The sequence below is a fragment of the Mustela erminea genome, chromosome 12 (assembly GCF_009829155.1).
Source record: "Mustela erminea isolate mMusErm1 chromosome 12, mMusErm1.Pri, whole genome shotgun sequence".
NCBI lineage: Eukaryota > Metazoa > Chordata > Mammalia > Carnivora > Mustelidae > Mustela > Mustela erminea.
Genome location: NC_045625.1, coordinates 20862836 through 20886958, shown reverse-complemented (window position 1 = coordinate 20886958; position 24123 = coordinate 20862836). Strand labels below are relative to the sequence as shown.

The following is a 24123-nucleotide window of genomic DNA, read 5'->3' as shown; positions in this document are numbered from 1 at the left end:
AGGAATAAATGTTCACACTGCAATTTAAAACCACTATCCAACTGTATCAGTAATATACTTACTAGTTTGTCTAAGAGGTTAAAAATGATCAAGGTAATCAAAATAGCTAAATAATACTTCCTATCTGGTTTTTAATCATCTTTTCAACAAAGAATTTAAAATTGTTTGCTAATAATATTCACTCTACAGGGGAACAGTATCTTTCTGAAAACTCCTTCATAAATGCAAAGAACTAAACTCAATGTCTAACAGTCACACAAAAGAAAAGCTAAACATCTTTGGAATTCATGGTTCTTGTGATAGAAAATTTTTCCTGAAAGTATATACAACCTAAAAATTCATACACAAAAATAACTTTTTCCACATGGAGCCCAGTAAAGGAATTATTTAGGTTTTCCCAAAGTATGCAGAGAAATCCATTTTCATAATAAGGAGTAGAGAAAAAATCAAAAGTCACTAGCCACAGAAAGGCTGGTATGGATATCCCCCAGGCTGCCCTCAACACTTTACCTCACAGTACCAAAGGATAGACTATACCTAGTCCTAACGGCTAGGTAGTTCCTAGTAGTTCTAACGGCTCACATGACACTCTCTCGCTAAAGTATATTACTAACAAAATATTTTCAAAACAAGATTTATGATCCAAAGACAAACACTTAACATAACAGTCAGTTAGCACTACAGATAAATAAAAAACCCCTAACCAGTAGTAGAGAAAAAGACAAAGTGTGATCGTGCTTGCTGCTCCTCGTAACAGTTTGAAAGAATGTACAGAATATACTCCATGAAACTTGATAATGTACATGATACACAACCATGATACATCTCACAGCCATTAGACTTGGCCACACTGGCTCTTCTAAAACTATGCAAACCGTATTATTCTCAACAGTGGCAAATGAGTTAAAATAGATCCAAGTGCATGTACAATCTCCAAAAGATGTAAGAGAGAAGTGTAAACACAACAGAAGTTGAATACTAAGACATGTTATTTAACCTCTCCAGATTTAAATAATTTCATCTGAACTAAATGAGAATGTTTATTTCGTTTACTAAAGGGCCAGAATCAGACATCTTCCAATCTCTTTCATAATCAACACATATCAATCTATTTATAAATCTGTTTATGTTTCTTAAACTTATTTATGAAAATTCTAAGAAATAGGGATTTATCACAATGTATTACACAATGTCTGGGGCCTAAATTTGTTGTCTTCTTACAGCAATGCTCAGCATAAAAGATTTTCAGGACAACCAAAAACTGGAAAAGAACTAAAGAATTCATCCTAGTGGGGTCTAAGCTGGAACAAGAAAGTAGACAATTGTTCAAATTAACATAAAAAGTGTTGTATTTTTGTCCTGGTCACCACAAAAGCAAGTTTCTTTATTCATCTTAAGAAAAACCTATTAACTTCTTGAAATGAAAAAATTCTAACAGCCTCTTCTGAATTATTAAAGAAAATATATATTAATTCTACAGTTAAAATATACTACACATTTCTATAAAGATTTTAGAAAACTTAAATGTTCTTTAATTGCCAAATAAGGTATAATTTATATCCTCTCTCTCTGTTGTCTTGGTCTTCTGATAATCAAAGGGTTTTTTCATAAACCATTCTGTAATTAAGAATATAAAAGGTTTTTTGTTAAGGAAGAAAAGGCCAAGTCACTGATTAAAAAATAATTCTATGTTCTGTGTTAATATTTTTTTGTTGCTTCCTGTCACACATAAAAAAATTCTATCTAAAGAACTAAAAAACTATCTAAAGAAAATGAAATCCAGAAAACATAGAAAAGTTCAAGAAAATAAAAGTCATCTTTAGTCCTAACACCCAGAGATAATCACTGTGGTTCAGTCTTTAAATATTACATACCTGGCTTTTTCCTTTCAACATCAAAAGATTAGTAACTTTGCCAAATGGTAGACCTAATGATATGACCTCTGCTTCGGTGACATCACTTGGAATTTTGCGAAGATGGAGAACACGGGAAGGCGAACAGGGAGGTCTATCTCCTTTAAATTTCTTGTTGTCATTCCCATTAGCTAAAAAAATATAAGATTTTTTTGAAATTACTGAAACTAATTTAAGTTGACATACTACATTAACCCTATTGTCATGTTTCATCCTTCCAACAGTTTTAGTTTTTGAAATTCAGGACACTATGGATCTGATCAGAGAAGAGAAGGACAATGGAAAACAAACCATCCACCTTCAATGAATGAATGGGTGTTTTTGGTTTTTCACTGCAAGTATTAAATTAGTTAAAAATTCAATTCTCATTTTTAACTTCAAGGAAAAGCATTAAATAAATTACATATTTATACTTCTAAATAGACAACTATTAGTTGTGAGTAGAGAACAATTTTATAATGTCTCTAATGTATTTTTAAAGATATTTTTCTAATTTGTTCTAGTGCTAAATAAATAAGAATAACTTTTAAGAAAGACTGTAAAAGAAATTTTATATTTACCACATCCTGAGGGGATTTGGATTCGAACTGTATCATTATGAAAATTAAGTTTACTTCTTAGGCATTATTATTTTTTACTGATCTTTTTATGAAGTATTTTTTAGAAGCTGAATTGTTGTTTCCTAACATAATCTTATTCCTTATTATGTAACAGTAGATCTTAACATAAGCATCATCTTGTTAGAAATGCAAATTTTCAGCCCTACCCCAGCCCTACTGAATCAGAACCTAGGGCTAGGACCCAGTAACCTATATTTTAACAAGCCCTCCACATGATTTTGGTGCAATCTGAAGTTTGAGAACCACTGCTATACAATAAACAAATCCACTAGCCGAGTTTACAGCTAAATTTTATTTAAATCCTTTTAAAATTGACAATAACTAGAACTGACAAGCCTATAATGAATACTCAAATTTATGTACATAAGATTCAGAAATGTTTTTCCCCAAAAATAGCACCATGGATGACTGAATGAATGCAAATTATCTGAAAGCCCTAAGTTTCATTATAGTGTTCTTAAAAAAATTAACATATAATGTATTATTTGTTTCCGGGGCAGGTCTGTGATTCATCAGTCTTACACAATTCACAGCACTCACCATAGCAATACCCTCCCCAACGTCCATCACCCAGCCACCCCATTCCTCTCACCCCCCTACAGTGGGTTTTTTTTTTTTAATGCTAAGTAGTACCATACTTAACACTATTAGGAGGAAAATACAATCTTCCCAAATGCCTAAAACTGTCATTTTTCCAAACATTAATGGAACTCTGCAAACAAAGAACATGAAGACCACATAAAAACTATATAGCAATATTCTGTAACCGTATCTGTGGCACAGAACTCACTTGCTTACAAGTGGGTAGGTTGACTTAATAACCCAAACAAGGACTCACTCCCAAATTTTCTGTTCATGAATGCAGGCAGCATCCTACCCAGACCCCAAAGACTACCAGTTCCTATAGGTCCTTACTGACTGTGCCTGTATATAGCAAATGCCTAGCAAGACCGCAAATAACAGGCAGTCAAATTTTTTTTTTCAAAATTTTATTTATTTATTTGACAGAGAGAAATCACAAGTAGTTGGAGAGGCAGGCAGAGAGAGAGGAAGGGAAGCAGGCTCCCCGCTGAGCAGAGAGCCCGATGTGGGACTCGATCCCAGGACCCTGAGATCATGACCCGAGCCGAAGGCAGCGGCTTAACCCACTGAGCCACCCAGGCGCCCCCAGGCAGTCAAATATTTCTTGCAAATTAACCTGGGAGGGAAGAAATTCTTTTCCCACCTCATAAGTACCCAGAAATACTGATTTTCCCTTTCAAAATGACTGATTACATTTTTCATGTCCACTCTCGAAGTCACTAAGTTCACCTACGATCCTTCCCCTTCCACTGTGCCTTCCTCTACTCACTCTCCCTCTAGCCCCACTCAACTCCAACTTACCAACCAAACTAAAATAATGTATCACATCATTATCTTGCCTTAAACACCCTGATGGGCTTCCAACCAACTAAAATGTCCCTTTGTTTCTAGTTTTCACACCGTTTTCACTTATACTGCCTCATTTGAGTTGACAAAAATATACATGAAATAAATCTTACTAATTTTAACAGATGAAGAGACAGAGGTTCAGAAAATAAGTGATTTTTGTACACAGCTAGCAAGTGTAAAAAGTGTCATTCAAACAAAAGTTTAATCATTTTTTTAGCACAAAAATCTCAAAATGTCTTACCATTCCTAGAAAAAAACAAGCAACTTGACACTAACATAAATTTTCAAAGTATGTGCAGACCTAAGTGGATTATAATGATAATAATGTCACTAAATTAGAACACTGTAATTCATGCTCTAAATAAGCGTGAAAGCTGGGCACAGGGTGTGTGTGCCCTTTTGCACTCTCCTGGTAGGCCTAGATGGTGAGACAATAGTACCACAATCTTGCGCTTTCTTAACCAGCACAAGGTGTTAAGACTGGAAAAACACCCTAAAATCAAGAGGATTTTATCAGTTTACCCAGAATATTCCAAAACAAATCAAAGAACATTTATAAGGTTGTTTCTTTAACAGAGGTTTTAATCATTACCTGTGTGAATAAAAACAACTATATATGCTATTTGAGCTCGTTTTAGACTATGAAATAAAGAACTATGGTAACAAATTTTTATCAAGAAATATGCAATTAGGGGTGCCTAGGTGGCTCAGTGGGTTAAGCGCCTGCCTTCGGCTCAGGTCATGATCCCAAGGTCCTGGGACTGAACCCTGAATGGGGCTCCTTGCTCAACGGGGTGTCTGTTTCTCTATCCCCTCCCACCCTCGCTTGTCCTCTCTCTCTCTCTCTCAAATAAATAAAATCTTAAAAAAAAAAAATTATAGAAACCCACCATTTTAGGTTAATTGTTCTGAATTATAAAAGTGCCTGACCTATGTTAAGAGCGTGGGCTATTAAATCAGACAACCTGTTCTAACCAAGTTATCTGACATAACTGAGCCTCAAAATCTTTTCCAATAAAATGAGTATAATAGGGGCGCCTGGGTGGCTCAGTTGGTTGAGCAGCTGCCTTCGGCTCAGGTCATGATCCCAGCGTCCTGGGATCGAGTCCCACATCAGGCTCTTTGCTCGGAAGGGAGCCTGCTTCTCCCTCTGCCTCTGCCTGCCATTCTGTCTGCCTGTGCTCGCTCTCTCTCCCTCTCTCTCTCTGGTAAATAAATAAAATCTTAAAAAAAAAAAAAAATGAGTATAATAGGGGTACCTGGGTGGTTCAGTTGTTAAGCATCAGGTCATGATCCCAGAGTCCTGGGATCGAGCCCCGCATCAGGCTCCCTGCTCAGTGAGAAGCCTTCCTCTCCCTCTCCCACTACCCCTGCTTGTGTTCCTTTCCTCACTGTGTCTCTCTCTGTCCAATAAATAACGAAAATCTTTTTTTTTAAAATGGGTATAATAACAGGTATTTTGAAAATTAAATTAGGTAACATATTTAAATACTAGACGTAGGTACACCTGGGTGGCTCAGTCAGTTAAGAGTCTACCTTCAGCTCAGGTCATGATGCCAGGGTCCTGGGATCAAGCCCCCCATCAGGCTACCTGCTCAGCAGGGAGTCTCCTTTTTCCCTCTCCCCCTGCCTCCTCACCCCCTGCTCTTGCTCACACTCTTGATTGAACTCTGGCTCTAAAATAAATAAAAAAATTCTAAATACTAGGTATAATGCCTAGCATATAATAACCAATAATATGTCTCGATTTTCTTAGGAAGGACTGTGTTACCTGAAAGTGATGTTCTTTCCACGTCTTTGGTATTAAAATGATGACTGTAGGTGACGTGACTTTTTTCTCTTGATGTGCTTACTTAGCAAAATTTAAGACATTGCTCAAAATTAACTAAAAATTTTATTATTCTATAAATCTAAAAATCTAAGAATTACTCACCTAGATGACCCCAGAAAAGGTTATAGCCACTGAAAAATGGAAAATATATAACTAATCACATAGGCATAACTTACTAAAAGTCAACAGGAAACAAGGAAATTATAATGCATTAAATACATAACGTTGAAGAACTACTCTCTGTACAAAATACATTAGAGACTTTCCAAAATTTTTATTATGAAAATCAGCGTTCAAAATACTTAGCTTGTAAAAACCTTGCATCTTATTGAACAATATATTGAAAACTACTGAATGCCTGCTACATATTAGGTTCCAAAAAAATAAGTAGAAGAGACTTGTAAAAATTCATATATTCCCATCTCGAAACTGAAGAAATCCACCAGGAAAACTATCCTACAAATATGGATCTTTTTAAAAATGCAACTTTATTAGGTTATACTTTAGAGATAATAAAATCCACCTACATTTTAAATGCAATTTGTCGAATACTGCAAAAATCAAGATATAGAACCTTCCCACCATCTCCGAAAGTTCCCCAGTGCTCCTTTGTAGTCAGTCCTCCCTCAAAAACCCCCACCTCTCAAACTAAACACATACCATATACTACCACCATACTGTCTTGATTACGATAGCTTTAGAGCAATTCTTCTTAAAAATTTTTTTTATTTTTTCTAAGTAATCTTTATACCCAAAGTGGAGCTGGAACTCATAACCTTGAGATCAAAAGTCCCACGCTCTTCCAACCAAGCCAGCCAGAAGCCCCTTAATGGCCATTCTTGAAATCAGGTACTTATCTGGGAAAGAATTCACGTAACAGTTTTGAGTCATCCAAAACATATATATCATGATTTCTCTCTGCATTTATTGAAGCCCCTTTAATTTCCCTTAACAACGTTTTGTGGTTTTCAGTATAACAATCTTGCATATATTGCTTAACCTATATCCTACAACCTTAGTAATTTTTTAGAACTTTCTACATATACAGCTTTGTTCCTTACTTTCCAACATGTATGCCTTTTACTTCTTTTCTTTTTTAAAAATATTTTATTTATTTATTGGTCAGAGAGAGAGCACAGACAGAGACCAGAAGGCAGAGAGAGAAGCAGACTCCCCTCTGAGCAAGGAGCTGGATGTGACACTCAATCCCAGGACCCTGGGATCATGACCTGAGCCAAAGGCAGACACTCAACTGACTGAGCCACCCAGACGTCCCTGCCTTTTATTTCTTACTCTAGCTTTACTGAACTGGCTAGGACTTCGTGTACAAAGTTGAATAGAAATAATGAGACTGAACATACTTGCATCATTATGGATTTCAGAGGATATGATTCTCTTAACAACACTAAGTATGATGTAGTTTCATACCTTTATCAGGGTAAACAGGTTCCCTTCTATTCCTAGTGGCTGAGGGTCTTGTTTATCACAAATAAAAACTGAATTTCTCAAATAACACCTCAGGATATGTTAAGATGACCATAAAGTTTTTCTCTTTATTCCGTTAACAGAGTATGTTGCACTAATTTCAAAAGTTAAACCACTTTGTATTTTTGGAATAATTCTCACTCATTCATGATATATGATCTCCTCTCTACAGACATATAACTGAATTTAATTTAATGCCTTCTAAATATTATCTTTGGGTCCATTTTCATGAGAGATATTAATCTATAGTTTTCTTTTCCCTCCTGTATCAAGGGTAATACTAACTCCATAAAATATATTAGAAAGTATTCTTCTGAGTTTGTATAGCATTGGTATTATTACTTCCTAAAACAAAGCCATTAGGTCTTTAACTTTTTAATTCTCAATTTTTAAATAGGTATGGAGTTATTTGGGTTTTCTAGTCACTTTGCATCAGTTGTGGTACTTTGTATTTTTCAAAGAATTTGTCCACTTCTAAACTGAATGAATGCCTGTTCATCTTAATGGCTTAAAATTATTCATAATCTTTTCTTTATCTCTGTTTTAGCCTGTGTAGGATACTGTAACAAAATACAACAGACAGGGTGGTTTAACAATAGAAATTTAGTTTCTCACAGTTCTGGAGATTAGAAGCCCAAAATTAAGATGCCAGCATGTCACTTTCTAATGAGGACTCTTTTCCTGGCTTTAGACAAGGTACCTTTTTCCATGTCCTCACAGGGCAGAGCCAAGAGCAAGCTCTCTGGTATCTCTTTGTAAGGACACTAATCCCATCATGGGGGCTCCAACTCTTTTTTTTTTTTTTTAAAGATTTTATTTATTTATTTGACAGACAGAAATCACAAGTAGGCAGAGAAGCAGGCAGAGAGAGAGAAGGGGAAACAGGCTCCTGCCGAGCAGAGAGCCCTATATGGGGCTCGATCCCAGGACCCTGAGACCATGACCCGAGCCGAAGGCAGACTTAATCCACTGAGCCACTCAGGCGCCCTGGGGGCTCCAACTCTTAAGGCCCCATCTCCACATACCATTACAGTGAGGACTGGGCCTTACACACAAGAATGTGAGAGGTATACATTCATTCAGTCAGTCCATAACATTACCCTTTTAATGTACAGGCGCATTCTTGATGTTAGTAATTTCTCGCCTTTTTTGGTCTACCCAAAAGTTTATCAATTTTATTGACCTATAAAAAAAACCCGACCATTGGTTTCATTATTTTTTTTCTACTGCTTGTTTTCTATGTCCTTAATCTATGCTCCTCATATTTAATATTTTCTTTCTTCTATTTATTTGGGACTTTTCTTTGCTATGCTTAGAAGCATAGATGATTCATTTTATACTTTTTTTTCTTTTCTAATATAAACATTTAAAGCTATACGTTTCCTTCTAAGAACAGTTCTAGCTGTACCCTTCAAAGTTTAGTAAATTGTATTTTGATTTTAATTCAATTCAAACTATTTTCTAATTTCCTTTGTGACATATTTGATCCATGGGTTAAGTATTACCCTTTTTTTAAGAAGTAATTAAGAAAATTTCCCCCATAAATTGAGGATTATACCCTTTTTTAAAAAAGAATTTTATTTATTTGACAGAGAGGGAGAAAGCACAAGCAGGGGGAGTGGGAGAGAGAGAAGCAGGCTTCCCACTGAGCAGGGAGCCCAATGCGGGACTCAATCCCAGGACCCTGGGATCATGACCTGAACCAAAGGCAGATGCTTAACCTATCTGAGCTACCCAGGCACCCAGAGGATTATACTTTTTTGATTTCTAATATAATTTTAATGAAGTAAGAGAACTAATTCTACATAATTTTAATGCATTCACCTTTATTGAGACTTGTTTTAGGATCCACATATAGCCTATCTTGGTGACATCTCATGTGAACTTAAAAAAATGTGTATTTTGATAATGTTACAGAAAACGTTCCATTATCAATTAAAACAACCTAGTTGTTAGTGTTCAAAACCTCTATATTAGGGAATCTACAAACTTTTTCTTAAAGGTGTACATAAGTAGTTTATGCTTTGTGAGCCATATAATCTCTGTTGCATCTATTTAACTCTACAGTGGTAGCATAAAAGCATCCATAGGTATGTAAATAAAGGAGAGTGCAGGGGTTCAAATAAAGTTTTATGTATAAACACTGAAATTTCAATTTCATATGAGCTTCATGTATCTCAGAATATTGTTCTTTATTTTTCTCACAACTTAAAAATGTAAAAATCAGTCTTAGGTCACAGGAAATATAAAAATAGACAAATAAGACAGATTTGGCCCACATGTCAGAGTCTGTCAACTCCTTGTTCTGTATCCTGATTTTCTATCAACTATGCTACCAATTACTGGGAGAGAAGTTTTGAAATCTCCAGCTATAACTGTGAATTTCTCTATTTCTTTTCTATTTAGTTCTATTAGCTTTCATTTTACATATTTTGAAGCTCTGTTATCATGTATATATAACATATATAAATTATATATAATAGATAACATATATTACATATTAATTATAAATAAAATTATGTATTATAAATAAAATCATAATATATAATTATATCATAAATAAGATGGCATATGTTATAATTATATATTAATATATATTAAAATTACATATATTTTTCTTTATACACTTACCAAGAAATACAAATAAATATAATAAAACACAAAATGATAAATAATGAATAAAATGAAATACCCAAAAAAATGGTCTAAAGAAAGCCAGGAAACAAAGGAAGAAAAAGCAAAGAATAAATGGTACAAATAGAAAACAATGGCAAGATGGTAGACTTACAACCAACCATGTCAAATAATTTTATTAAGTGGAAATGGCAAAAGATTCCAAATAAAAGGCAGTTTATCAGTCTGATAAAAGCAAGACTCAATTATATGTTGTGTCGAAAAAATCCATTTTTTAAAAAACCTTTATATTTTGGGACTCTCAGTTGGTTAAACCTCTGCCTTTGGCTTAGGTCATGATCCCAGGGTACTGGGACTGAGGCCCACATCAGGGTCCTTGCTCAGCGGATCCTTGCTTCTCCCTCTGCCTGCTGCTCCTCCGACTTGTACTCTCTCTTTCTCTAACAAATAAATAAATAAAATATTTTTTAAAATAAAAAATAAAAATAAGAAAATATTTTGTTAAGTAATCTTTACACCCAATGTGGGGCTTGAACTCACAACCCCAAAACAAAGACTCAAACATGCTCTATTGACTGAACCAGCCAAGTGCCCCAGAAGAAATTTATTTTATTTTATTTTATTTTTTTTTTTTTAAAGATTTTATTTATTTATTTGACAGACAGAAATCACAGTAGGCAGAGAGGCAGGCAGAGAGAGAGAGGAGGAAGCAGGCTCCCCGCTGAGCAGAGAACCCGATGCGGGGCTCGATCCCAGGACCCTGGAATCTTGACCTGAGCCAAAGGCAGAGGCTTTAACCCACTGAGCCACCCAGGCGCCCCAAGAAATTTATTTTAAACATAAAATTTCAGTTTCAAAATAAAAGGGATGGAAAAAGATAAATATGTAGACAGTAATCATAATAAAGCTGAGTAGCTATACTAATACCTGACAAAGCAGACTTCACAAAAAGGAATATTACCAGGGATGAAAAGACTTTTCATAATACAGGAATCAATTTATCAAGAAAAGATAATATGTTATGCATAAATGAAACATACAAACATAAAATACAGTTGATCTCTGCTTTTTAACTGGAATCTTTACACTCTTTGTTTACTTTTGTTTAAGTAATTGCTCTGGGGATAAATCATCAGTATGTATCTTTAACTCGCACAGTCTACCTTCAAATGATAACATCTAGGTACAATGTAAGAACTTTTCTAAGTATATATTTATTTCCCTCATAAAAACCTTTCTGTTACTGTCATATATTTTACTTTTCACATATGCCATAGCTCCCCAAATATATTACTATTATCTTGCTTTAGTCAATTTTTTCTTTTTACATCATGTTTTATACACTTAATGTATCTTTTTTTTTTTTTTTTAAGATTTTACCTATTCATTTGCTGGTGGGGAGAGAGAAGAAGAGAGAGCGCAAGCTGGGGGAGAGGGAGAGGGAGAAGCAGACTCCCCACTGAGCAGAGAGCCCGATGCTGGGCCCTGGGGGTCATGAGCAGAGCCGAAGGCAGACACCTAACCAACTGAGCCATTCAGGTGCCCCAACACTTAATGTATCCTGTAGTCCTTTCCATAGAGAGCACTCTATACATTTGTCCCTTTCTTTCTTTCTTTTTACTGCAGTAAAATCATATAGCAAAATTCACTAGCCTAACCATTTCAAATGGAGAATTCAGTGGTATTAAGCACATTCATAATATGCAACTATCATCACGCTCCATTTCAGTAACTTTTTATCACGTAAAACTGAAATCTTATTCTCATTAAACAGTAACTCCCTATTTCCCTCTTCTTCCAGTCCCTGGCAATCACTATTCTACTCCCCATCCCTATGACTTTGATTACTCTCACTTCCTCTTGTGCATATTCTACAGCTATTTCCTTTGTAGTTACCATGGGGACTACTATACTTAATATCCTTAAATTGTAACACTCTAATCTGAATTTATGCCAGTGTATCTTCAGTAATATGCAAAAACTCTGTTCCTTTACACTCTATCCCCACCCTTTCCTGTTGCTGATGTCACAGTATTATAACTTTATATACGTGTACCCCAAAACACGAACTAAAAATTCTTTTAAATGCATTAGTCTCCCAAAATACATGGGAAAAAATGTAGTGCTAGAAACAAGTCACACACTAGCTTTTAGATTAATAACTTTTAAAAATGCCATTCTCTTGTGAAAGACCTGTACTCTGAAAACTATAAAATGCTGATTCAAGAAACGAAGGGAACATAAAGATATGGAAAGACACTCCATGCTCACAGACTGGAAGACCAAATACTGTTAAAATGTCTATACTACCCAAAGCAATCTACACATGTAATTCAATCCCTACCAAAACACCAACAGCAGTTTTCACAGAACTAGAAAAAATAATCCTAAAATTTGGTATGGAATCACCAAACACCCCAAACAGCCAAAGCAATCTTGAAGAAGAAACATGAAGCTAGAAACATCACAAATTCCAGACTTAAAGTTATATTACAAAGCTGTAGTAATGAAAACACTGTGGTACTAACACAAAAACAAACACACAAATCAGTGGAACAGAAGAGAAAACCTAGAAATAAACCCATGACCATATGGACAATTAATCTTTGACAAAGCAGAAAAGAATTCCAATGGGAAAAAAACAGTCTCTTTAACAAATAGTGTTGGGAGAACTGGTCAGCAACATGCAAAAGGATGAAACAGGACCACTTTCTTTCACCATACCAAAAGTAAAATAAAAATGGATTAAAGACCTATATGTGAGGCCTGAAACCATGAAAATCCTCAAAGAGAGCACAGACAGTAACTTCTTTGATTATCACCTGTAGCAACTTCTTTCTAGATATATCTACCAAGGCATGGAAAGCAAAAGAAAAAATAAACCATTGGTACTACAGCAAAACCAAGCTTCTGCACAGCAAAGTAAACAATCAACAAAACTAACAGACAACCTACAGAGAAGATTATCTGCAAATGACACATCCAATAAAGGGTTAGTATCCAAAATACATAAAGAACTTATAAAACTCCAACACCCCAAAAAATGAATAATGCAATTAAAAAATGAGTACAAGACATGAACAGGCATTTCTTCCAAGGAAGACATGCAGATGGCCAACAGACAAATGAAAAGATACTCATCATCACTTACCATCAGGGAAATGCAAATCAAAACTACAATGAGATATCACCTTACGCCTGTCAGAATGGCTAAAATCAGTAACACAAGAAATAATGGGTGTTGGTGAGGATGTGCAGAAAAAGGAACCCTTGTGCACTGCTGGTGGGATATCATATAGTATTTGTCATTCTCTATTTTGCTTAACATAATACTCTTTAGCTCCATCCATGTCATTGCAAATGGCAAGATTTTGTTCTTTTTTATGGCTGAATATTCCATTCTATGTATGTGTGTGTGTATGTTTATACAGACATACACACCATATCTTTTTTAAGACTTTATTTAAGAGAGGGAGAGGGAGAGTGCAAGAGCAGGTAGAGGGGGCAGAGGGAGAAGGGGGAGGGGCAGAGAGAGAGAGGGAGAGGGAGAAGCAGATTTTCATTGAGCAGGGAGCCCAACATGGAGCTCAATCCCAGGAATCTGGGATTATGACCTGAGCCAAAGGCAGATGCTTCACTAACCAAGCCACCCAGGTGCCCCTTAGGATTTTATTTTTATGTAATCTCTACCTCTAACATGGAACTTGAACTCATAACCCCAAGATCAGATTCCATTGATTGAGACAGCCAGGCATCCCTCTTTTTTTTTTTTTTTAAATCTGTAACTGGACTTTAGAGTCAAGTATGTCACACACAAATGATTTTTTAAAAATCTAATTTATTGGGGCACCTGGGTGGCTCAGTGAGTTAAGTCTCTGTATTTGGCTCAGGTCATGGTCTTAGGGTTCTGGGATCAAGCCCCACATTGGACTCTCTGCTCAGCAGGGAGCCTGCTTCTCCCCTTTAAAAAAAAAAAATCTAATTTATTTAAGCTAGAACACAAAGACATTTTTGAAGGACAGTTTTGCCAAATACAGGACTCTCAGTTGACAGTTTAATTCTTTTAGCACTTTAAATATATTGGACCACTGCTTTCTGATCCCCAAAGTTCCTGATGAGAAACATGCTCACATTCTTATTGAGGATCACTTATATGTGATAAGTTGATTCTTCCTTTTGGCTTTCAAGATTTATGGAAAGTTTGATTATAATGTGTCTCATGTGAGTCTTCTTGAGTTCATCTTACCAGAGTTCAGCTTCTTGGATGTTTATACGCAAACTTTTCATCGAATTTGGGGCTGTGTGTGGTAGAATACCTGTCTGGCACAGTCAATGGAGCATGCAACTCTTGAGCTCCGGGTTGTAAGTTCAAGCCCCATGTTGGTTACAGAGATTACTTAAAAATGCAATCTTTATTGGGGTGCCTGGACGATTCAGTCAGTTAAGCATTCAACTCTTCGTTCTGACTCAGGCATAAGTCATGGGATTGGGCCGTATGTCAGGCTCTGCACTCAGTGGGGAGTCTGCTTGAAGGTTCTATCCCTCCACCCCTCCACCCACTGAGCATGCACTCTCCCTCTCTCTCTAAAATAAATAAATCTTAAGGGGCACCTGGATGGCTCAGTCGTTAAGTGTCTGCCTGCAGCACAGGTCATGATCCCAGAGTCCTGGGATTGAGCAGGAAGCCTGCATCTCCCTCTTCCACTCCTGCTGCTTGTGCCCCCCTCTCTCGCTATGTCTCTGTCAAATAAATAGATAAAATCTTCAAAAAAAAAAAAAAACTTTAAAGTAAAATCTTTAGGGGCACCTGGGTGGCTCAGTGGATTAAAGCCTCTGCCTTGGGCTCAGGTCATGATCTCAGGGTCCTGGGATCGAGCCCCTCATCGGGCTCTCTGCTCGGCGGGGAGCCTGCTTCCTCCTCTCTCTCTGCCTGCCTCTCTGCCTACTTATAATCTCTGTCTGTCAAATAAATAAATAAAATCTTAAAAAAAATAAAATAAAAAGAGTTGCTAACTTTTAAAGTAAAATCTTTATTAAAAAATAATTGGGGGCTGTGGTAACTTTAGAAATCAGATTCTTCCCCTTCCTTGGGGTCTTCTAGTTTTTGTTATGGTTTTTCTTCTTTTGATAGTTGTAAGCTATCTCTGTACCGAGAACCGGCCTTAGGTTTATATAAATTTAAAGTCTTATCTGGTTTCTTTTGAGCCTTTTTCCCTGGCATGTATTATCACTTTCTAATTTTCCCTATAGAAGCAGTTGTTTTTTTAATGTCTTAGTCTCTAATACCTCACTCCCAAAACGGGTGAAAGGGAAATAGGAAAGGAACAAGTGCCAGTTCTCTGAATTAACTAGAAGTCACTGGAGGAAGGGGGAGTTTGCTTCAACAGAAGGAGATGCAAAGACAATGGCTGCCTGCCTCTGTCTGCCAACTATGTGCTCAGAAGAAGCAATTAACAATCAGAACATAGATCCCTGAGAGTTAAGAGGACAATATCCTTTCTACCCATGCTGGCTCCCTCAAGCTATTTGTAAGCTGCTCTTGGAACATGTAGGTAGCTCCCTGCCGTGTGATTTAAGAGCAGAGGATGGGAGGTGCCTGGGTGGCTCAGCCGGTTAAATGTCTATCTTCAGCTCAGGTCAGGACAGCCCCCATCGGGCTTCCTGTTCAGCACGGAGCCTACTTCTGCTTCTCCCTCTTTCCCCCACCCCACTCTTCGCTCCCCCCTCCCCACTCCATGCCATTCCCCTCCCCCATTCATGTTTTCTCCTACCTCTCTCTCAAATAAATAAAATCTTAAAAAAAAAAAAAAAGGCAGACAATGGGTAGCTGCTACAGTGCTAAGACCTGAAATTGATCAAAATTAAACACAATTTACCTTCTAAGTCTTCCTCTGGAACAACTTGCAAGCTTTCAATAGACTCCAGAGTTCCAAATTACAGAAAGAGTCTGTTAGTGCAATTGTTGTCTAGGCAGGGGAGTCAGATTCCTGGTGCTTCTTACTCCACTTATTCCCAGAATCCTCTTTCAATTATCTTAAATTAATAAACAAAAAAAAAAAAAAAAGGAGGGAGAAGTCATATCCACTCTGTGGATATTTACCATTTTGTACAAACTCAAATTTCCACCTGTATCATTTTCAAGTCTGAAGAATTTCCTTTAACAGACATCTAACAGACATGTAACAGACATCTGTTACTGAAAAATGCTCTCAGCTCTTGTCTGCCTCAAAGAAAGTTTGATTTTAACTTCATTTTTGAAACTTCAGAGGGATATAGATGATTGTACTTATTTCCAGACTTTAAAGATGTTACTCCATTGTCTTCTGGCTTACAGTTCAGACAAAAAATTCTGTATCATTCTTACCTTGGTTCTACTGAATAAAATGGGACTTTTTCCCCTCTGGGTACTTTTAAGATTTGTTTTGCATTCCTGGTTTTCAAGAATTTTATTATGATGAGCCTTGGTGTGGTTTTCACTATATTTATCGGCTTGGGGTCCACTGAACTTCTTAGTTATGTGGATTTATAATTACTACCATATTTGGAATTATTTTCAATCACTATTTCTTCAGGTTTATGTTTCCCTGCCTCCACCTTCCTTTCTGGGACCTGATTCACACATATGTTTGGACCACCTGATTTTTTTCCTATAGTTTACTGAACACTGTTCATTTCTTCCTCAATCTTTTTTGGTCTGTGTGCTTTAGTTTCTACTGCTGTCTTTTTTGTTGTTGTTTTAAGTCATCTCTCCACCCAACGTGGGGCTGCAACTAACAACCAAGAGATCAAGAGTTATGTGCTCTACGACCTAAGCCAGCCAGGCACCCTTCTACTGCTGTCTTTGAACTGACTGTTCACTTATTCTGCAGAACATATGTGCTATTAATGCCACACCATGTGTTTTTCAGACATATTCTTATCTTTAGAAGTCTCATTTTTCTCCTTATTATGCTAACAGTTTCCTTTAAATCCTTAAATATGCTTTTAATAACCATTCCGAACTCCAAATCTGCTAATTTCATTATCTCTGTCCTTTCATAGGTCTCCTTCTTTTTTAAGGTTTTATTTATTTATTTGGGAGGGGAAGAGAGAAAGAGTGCAAGCACGCACATGCATGCACAAGAGCAGAAGGAGACACAGAGAGGAGGGAGAGGAACAGGGAAAGATCCCAAGACAACTCCACTCTGAGTGTGGAGCCCAATATGAGGTTCACTCTCCTGATCCTGTAAGACCATGACCTGGACCGAAACCAAGAGCTGGACACTCAGCTGACTGAGCCACCCAGGTGCCCCATCTAGTTTTCTCTCTGTTGCTTGATTTTCCTCCTGGTTATGGGTCACAGTTTTGTGGTTCTCTCCATGTTTGGCAATTTTTGATTGAATAGTCAACAATGTGAGCACTAGAATTTGTTTTATTCCTTTAATGTGCCAGAGTTTTTTCTGGGAAAAAAGGTAGTTTCAGATTAGGCAATTGTTTTGGAACTTGTTTTGAAGCTTTGTTAGAGTGGGTTTAGCCTTTATGCTAGAACTGGTGTACCATTACTGGTAAGGCATGTGTAGCTTACTATTTGGCAACAGATTCAAAGGAAGACTTCTGGAGCACTTTACTCACAGAGCTTCCTCCTGTCCCATGCATTGCTTCCATAGCTCCCAGTTGCCTCACCCTTCCCAAGCATGGATCTCTGCCTCTTCAACTGAGCAATTCTGCCATGTTTGCCGGGGCTCCCCCCAACCTTAAATAGAGCCCAGAAAACATGCCAAGGTGATCACAGGGCTCACCTCATTTGTTTACTTTTATCTGAAATCACAGTCCTGCATATAATAATAATATATTTCAAATAATGGCTGCTTAAAAGAAAAAAAAAATCACTGCTCATGTAAAAAGTCCAACTGTAGAAATTTCCAAATCCAGAAGGTGACATATAAAGTTACCAGTGACTCGGGCTCTACTTGTCTTTCTGTTAGGGTGCAGCCCTCATCTGCATCATGTAAGATGGAAGATGAAACTCCTGCAGGATGTAGGATAAAAGAGGAAAAAGTGCATCCATGTGGAAATGTGCCAGAAATATCTATCTCCTGTTAACTTCTACTTGTATCTCATTAGCCAGGACTTAATCACATGACCACACCTAGCTATAAGGAAGACTGAAACATGGCTGTTTAATTTGAGAAGCAACACACCCAGATAAAAATTAGCATTGTCACTAAAGAAAACCAAAAGGTATTCGAGTACACAATAGTCTCTGCCATAATTCCGAACATTAAATTTAAAAAGAGAAGTATACAACTCATGAAGAAATGTGTAAAACTTTTTCATAATTATCAAAGGACATAAAATAAGACCTATAAACATGAGATCAAAGGTCAGGTTCCCAGAAGGAAAGGCACAACAACTGTGCTTATCATCAATTCCATTTGATGTCTTGCAGTAAAACCACAATTGTGTAATTCTGAATTAATTTAACTTGGGAAGTTTCTTCTCCATGTGTAAAGTAACAGGTGTTAATAATGTTAACCCCAGGGGCACCTGGGTGGCCCAGTGGGTTGGGGACCTCTGCCTTCGGCTCAGGTCATGATCCCAGCTTCCTGGAATCAAGCCCCACATTAGGTTCTCTCCTCACCAGGGAGTCTGCTTCCCCCCCACCAACCTGCTGTTCTTCCTGCTTGTGATCTCTGTCAAATAAATAAACACAATCTTTAAAACAAACAAATAAATAAATAATGTTAACCCCATCAATAGAACTTTGCCAAAAGCTAAATTATATCAGTTTTATCATCATCTGCTAACAATGAAAAATCAGTTATTACCTAAAAATGACTGAATGTTGAATCATTTCAGTGGAATCAAAATAAAGCTTTTGGGAAATCACTCTATCAAAAGTGAAATACCTAATACTAATGGAAATTGAGTTTTTTTTTATTTATTTATTTATTTATTTATTTTTAAAGATTTTATTTATTTGACAGACAGAGATCACAAGTAGGCAGAGAGGTAGGCAGAGAGAGGAAGGGAAGCAGGCTCCCTGCTGAGCAGAGAGCTCGATGCGGGGCTTGATCCCCAGACCCTGGGATCATAACCTGAGCGGAAGGCAGAGGCTTTAACCCACTGAGCCACCCAGGTGCCCTGAAAATTGAGTTTTAAAAGTTCTGTATTAAAAGGGCACCTGGGTGGCTCAGTATGTTAAGCATCTGACTTGATTTCAGCTCAGGTCACTATGTCAGTGTTGTGAGACTGCAGTGTTACGAGACTGCATGTCCAGCATGGAGCCTGCTTACGATTGTTTCTCTCCCTTCCGTCTGCCCCAACTTCCTCCCTCTCAAAAGCAAAGGAAAAAAAAAGTTCTACATTAAAGATCAACTTTTTTTGAGGTAATAATACAAACATAAGTTTTTGTGCAACAGTCCTACAGGGCAGACGTGTACTTGCAATTAGTTTAGTACATACTTAACTCCTTTACCAAACAAGCAATATTCTACTAATAGATAGTAGAGTCATCAAATTTTAGAAATTATTTTTAAATCCACATTTAGATTAAATGAACCACAAAAATTCTGTGATAAGATTACACTGAATACCAAAAAGGTCCTTCGGCACAAGTGTACACCAGGCTCTTTGACCTACCCATTATCAATGTAATTTTTCAAATTTCTGTATCTTTAAAAAACTACCTCACACAGGCATTAAAAACTCATTTGTAAATGAGCCCTAAAACCTTTCTCTCCAAATTTGTTCAAAATCAACAAGGAATCTTTATTATAGTCAAGGAATGGAGCACCCAAATCTTGAAATTTTAGTTCTTTTAGAAATTTGCAAATATTAGACCAAATATCACAAAAATAGTTTTGCTGTATAAATGACCTCAAAAGAAAAAAAGTGAAATTTCCCCAAGTCATGTCAACAGCCAAGGCCCTCAGTGAAAGCAAACTAAAATCAGAAACTTCTCATCAAGAAAGAAAGAAAGAAAGGAGAAAAGACAGACTCATCTTTCGAAAGTATTTAAAAAGGAAGCCCATCTCTGTTCAGATTCTGATGGGGAAATGTGAATGTTTAGATTCTGAATTTTCTCTTCTTCTCTGGTCTAAGAATCTCCAAGGCAATAAATCAACGTTGATACACATTAGACCATGTTAGGGGCTGGTGATACCTTAGAAAGTTTAGCAGAGCAAACACAAAACACCTTAGAGATCCTCAAAAAAGAAAAAGCAATTCAGCTAAAAATTATGACTCACACAAGGAAAAAAAATACATTATAAGAAAATATTTAACAGAAGGACTAAACAGCACATCACACAAAGCTGAACACAGAATAAGTGAATCAGAAAAACATTTTAAGGAAATCATCCAAAATATAGGACCTTAAGGGGAAAGACATGACAATGAATGTAAGAGGTTAAAACAAATACAGGACTGAATGAAATGGTCCTATACGTTTCTAACTGGAGTTCCAGGAGAAGGCAGTTCTGGGAAGAGCTGGGTCACTCCTAAGAAAGATGAATGAAAGTAAGTCTCTAGCAATGGTCCTCAACACTAGCTGAACCTTAAGATTACCATCTAAGAAGTTTTAACAATAAACAAACTGCTCATCCCTCTACCCCAGGATTTTAGAATTGGTGTGGTCAAGGTATCTATATTTTCCTCAGAGCTTCCCAAGCTATTTTAGTGATCATCCAGGGTTGAGAATCTGTGATCCATATCTACAAATAGCTAGTTAAGCCACTGAACAAAAATAAGGAGGAAAATGTTTTAAAATGACTATAGAGAAGTAATTTTACCTACAAAGTAATAACCAACACTGACAACAGACTTCTCAACAACAGACACCAAAAGAATAATAGAACAATACATTCATTGTGTTAAGAGAAAAAACTGGCAACCTAAAATTCAAAATAGCTAACTAACATTGAATAGTGATAATGAAATAAACGTTTTTAGTGAAACTCTGAGAGGTTACCATTTATAGAGCTTTGCAGAAATAGCTACTAAAGAGGATATACTTCAGGAAGAGAAACACTGAACACAGAATGGGATATAAGACATTCAAAACATAAACGCAAAACAGAACAACAAATTGCTGCTGCCAGCTAAACTCCCATTTCATATGTCTTTCTTTTCCTAAGTAATCAATAAACAAACATGAAATCTTTCTGGTTATCCATCCTGGTAGTTCATATACATGACCAAAGTGACCTATTTTTAAAATAAAAATATAATTGGCCCCACCTTAGATTTACTGTACTCTAGGAGTAAAGGCTTTTATTTATTTTATTTTTTTTTTAAAGTAGGCTCCATGCCCAGTATGGAGCACAACATGAGACCTGAACACATGACCCTGAGATCAAAGCATGTGAGCTGAGATCGGGAGTCAAGAGGCTTAACCAACTGAGCCACCCAAGCTCCCTAAGTCTCTAGCAATTTTTTTTTTACAACAATTATTTTTTAAGCATTTTTACAAACATACCTGACCAAGAGGATAATTAGGTTTAGAAACTTTAGATTCTAGTATTTCCTCATACAACAGTATCCAAATATGGTTCCTCAAGGCAACATCACTATTACCCAGAAACTTGTGCAAATACAAATTCTGAGGACCCACCTCAGATCTACTTTATTAGAAATTCTGGATATGGACTCAACAGCTATGCTTTAACAGGCCCTCCAGGTGATTCTGATGCCAGCTCAAGTTTGAGAAAACACTTTAGTTTCATGCTCCGATTACTCTGTTCACACTTCTACAAGAACAAGTCCTCTGCTGCTGTCCTGTCCACAAAACCTTTCCATTTAGTACTGTAGAACAGTGTACCATGGTTAACTAATTCCCATATATTCTTAATCTCTTCCATGAATTTTCATTGCATCTTTTGCCTTAATAGAACTTAGTCTACTTCTCTTATACAATCCTCACAAAAAAGCCATTCATTCTCCTAAACACCATATCGCTCAGGGTCTGGAAAGTGAGGTCCACTCATTTTCTATTCCCTGTAACCCCAAAAACATTTGGATAAAAATCTGGCCTTCAGGGGCACGTAGGTAGCTCAGTTCACTGGGCATCTGCCTTCGGCTCAGGTCATAATCCCACAGTCCTGGGACTGAGCCCTGCACTGGGCTCCCCACTCAGTGGGGAACCTGTTTCTCCTTCTCCCCTGCTTATATACTCTTTTGTACTCTTTCTCTAATAAATAAATAAAATTTTTATAAATAAATAAATATCTGGCCTTTTCTGAAACTCTCCACTCTTCATGCCTTTTCAACTTTGGATGATGCTAATTTCCAAGTTTCTCTCCTGATGGTGAGACCAGAAGAATCCAGTGACTACCCAACACTTCCATTTGGATGTTGCAAAGGAACCTCAAATTCAACATATAAAAATCTGAACCTGTTATGCTGTCCAACTTCTTCCTATATATTCTACATAAATGGCACCACCATTCATCTACCCAATTATCCAAGTCCAAACCTGGAAATAAATCATTGATGGAATCCCTTATTCAAACATTCAATCAGTCACCAGCTATTATCAATTTCACCTTCTGTGAATGCTTTTGTTCTATCACAACTGCTAGTGGTACAGTACAAATTACCATCCCTAACTGGGATATTCTGTACAGTAAGAGCCTCTTAACTATACTCCACCAGTTCATTTTACAGTCCCCAAATTTCAAGAACATTTATTTTTAAACCACATGGTAACCTACGGAATGTAAGTTATGTTCCAATTTTTAAAAAATCATGGGATCTTATAGTTTTAATACTTCTAATATGCTAAGCCATCATTCAACACAGGCTTTTAAATCCAGCTTTTACTCAATTGTTCTGGGTCACCAACTGATTGACAGTTTTATCACAACTAAATACACAAAGAAGATCAATCAAAAAAGTAATTATTAAATTAGATCCAAATTCTTAAAACTTAAGATCTACAATTGGTAATTTCACTTATGTGAGCTTGACTGCAATAAATTTTAGTTTTTTTATAAATAATGGACTTCAAAATATGTTTGTAAGATGAGCAAAGAACACTGTAAAAAAAAATTTTTTTTGAAACTCACAGAAAGAAAACATTTTAGATTTTGAAAAAGTGAAAACTCACCATACACACCTGTAGGAGTAGAATTGTTCATGGTAAAAGGTCCGTTAATGACACCAGAAGAGAGAAGCTCATCAGATCCCCGCTGAAAAGCAAGACCAATAAATACTATGTTAATAAAATGAGCCCTGGATAATGGTCCACATTTACTACTAAAACTATCAAAAGTTAATAATATTACTTTGTCTGAAGATCAAGGCATTTAAGGCGAAGTCCTCAAGAATCACAAAATCTAAATAAAGGTTGGAAGTAAATTTTACAGAAGAAAAATTACTGCATAGCCACATGGTTGTTATTTAAAGAAAGAAAGAAAGAAAGAAAGAAAGAAATATTGCTATCACATAATGGGGGACATAATCCTGCAACCCTGTTATGAACAGATGTTATATCTGAAGTACCAGAAATCACATTTAGGGGTTGCACCCTGAAATTGGTTTTGTTTTTTTAAATTTTATTTACTTGTCAGAAAGAGAGAGCACGAGTGGGGGCCGAGGAGAAAGAGAAGCAGGCTCCCCACTGAGCAGGGACCCCGATGTGGGACCCAATTCCAGGACCCTGGGATTATGAACCAAGCCAAAGGCAGACACTTACCAACTGAGCCACACTCATGCCCCCAGCATATTTATTTCTAAGTACTCATATGGAAATCATTAGTGTAGTACCTGCTAAGCATCCCAACTTCTTGATACCTATGTATTTTTTTAAAGTTGAACACAAAGACACAACTTATTTCTATATTAACCAAATCCTTTATAATCAGTGATTTTTTTATTCATTAATGTTCACAATGATCTTTAATGTGTATGATTTTTTAAACAACTTGTGTTTAAATAATTTCCTTTTTCCTATATGTAAGAGTTTTGACCAATTGTGGGATACTGGGTGGCTTAGTCATGATCCCAGGGTCCTGGAATGGAGTCCTGTATTGGACTCCCTGCTCAGCTGGAAGCCTGCTTCTCCCTCTCACACTCCCCCTGCTTGTGTTCCCTTTCTCGTTGTCTCTCTCTGTCAAATAAATAAATAACATCTTTAAAAAAAAAAGGAGTTAAAATCAAACAATTTCCAAATATCACTGATTAACTTGGTCAATTCTTTTTTTGAAGATTTTATTTATTTACTTGAAAG

General features: G+C 36.6%; 1 protein-coding gene across 8 annotated transcripts in view; it reads right to left on the bottom strand.

Annotated features, from left to right (window-relative positions):
* Positions 1 to 24123, bottom strand: part of PTBP3 (polypyrimidine tract binding protein 3) — a 116372-nt gene that overhangs the window by 54415 nt on the left and 37834 nt on the right. For 2 of the 8 annotated variants that reach the window (XM_032308468.1, XM_032308470.1), the window contains 2 exons: positions 23002 to 23083; positions 1875 to 2044 (listed from right to left, as the gene is read on the bottom strand). In XM_032308468.1, the coding sequence (XP_032164359.1) occupies positions 1875 to 2044; positions 23002 to 23083 (252 nt within the window). Of the gene's footprint in view, positions 1 to 1874; positions 2045 to 5897; positions 5927 to 15790; positions 15948 to 23001; positions 23086 to 24123 lie in introns of those variants that run through there. The other 6 variants (XM_032308469.1, XM_032308471.1, XM_032308472.1 and 3 more) reach the window with 5 other exon arrangements.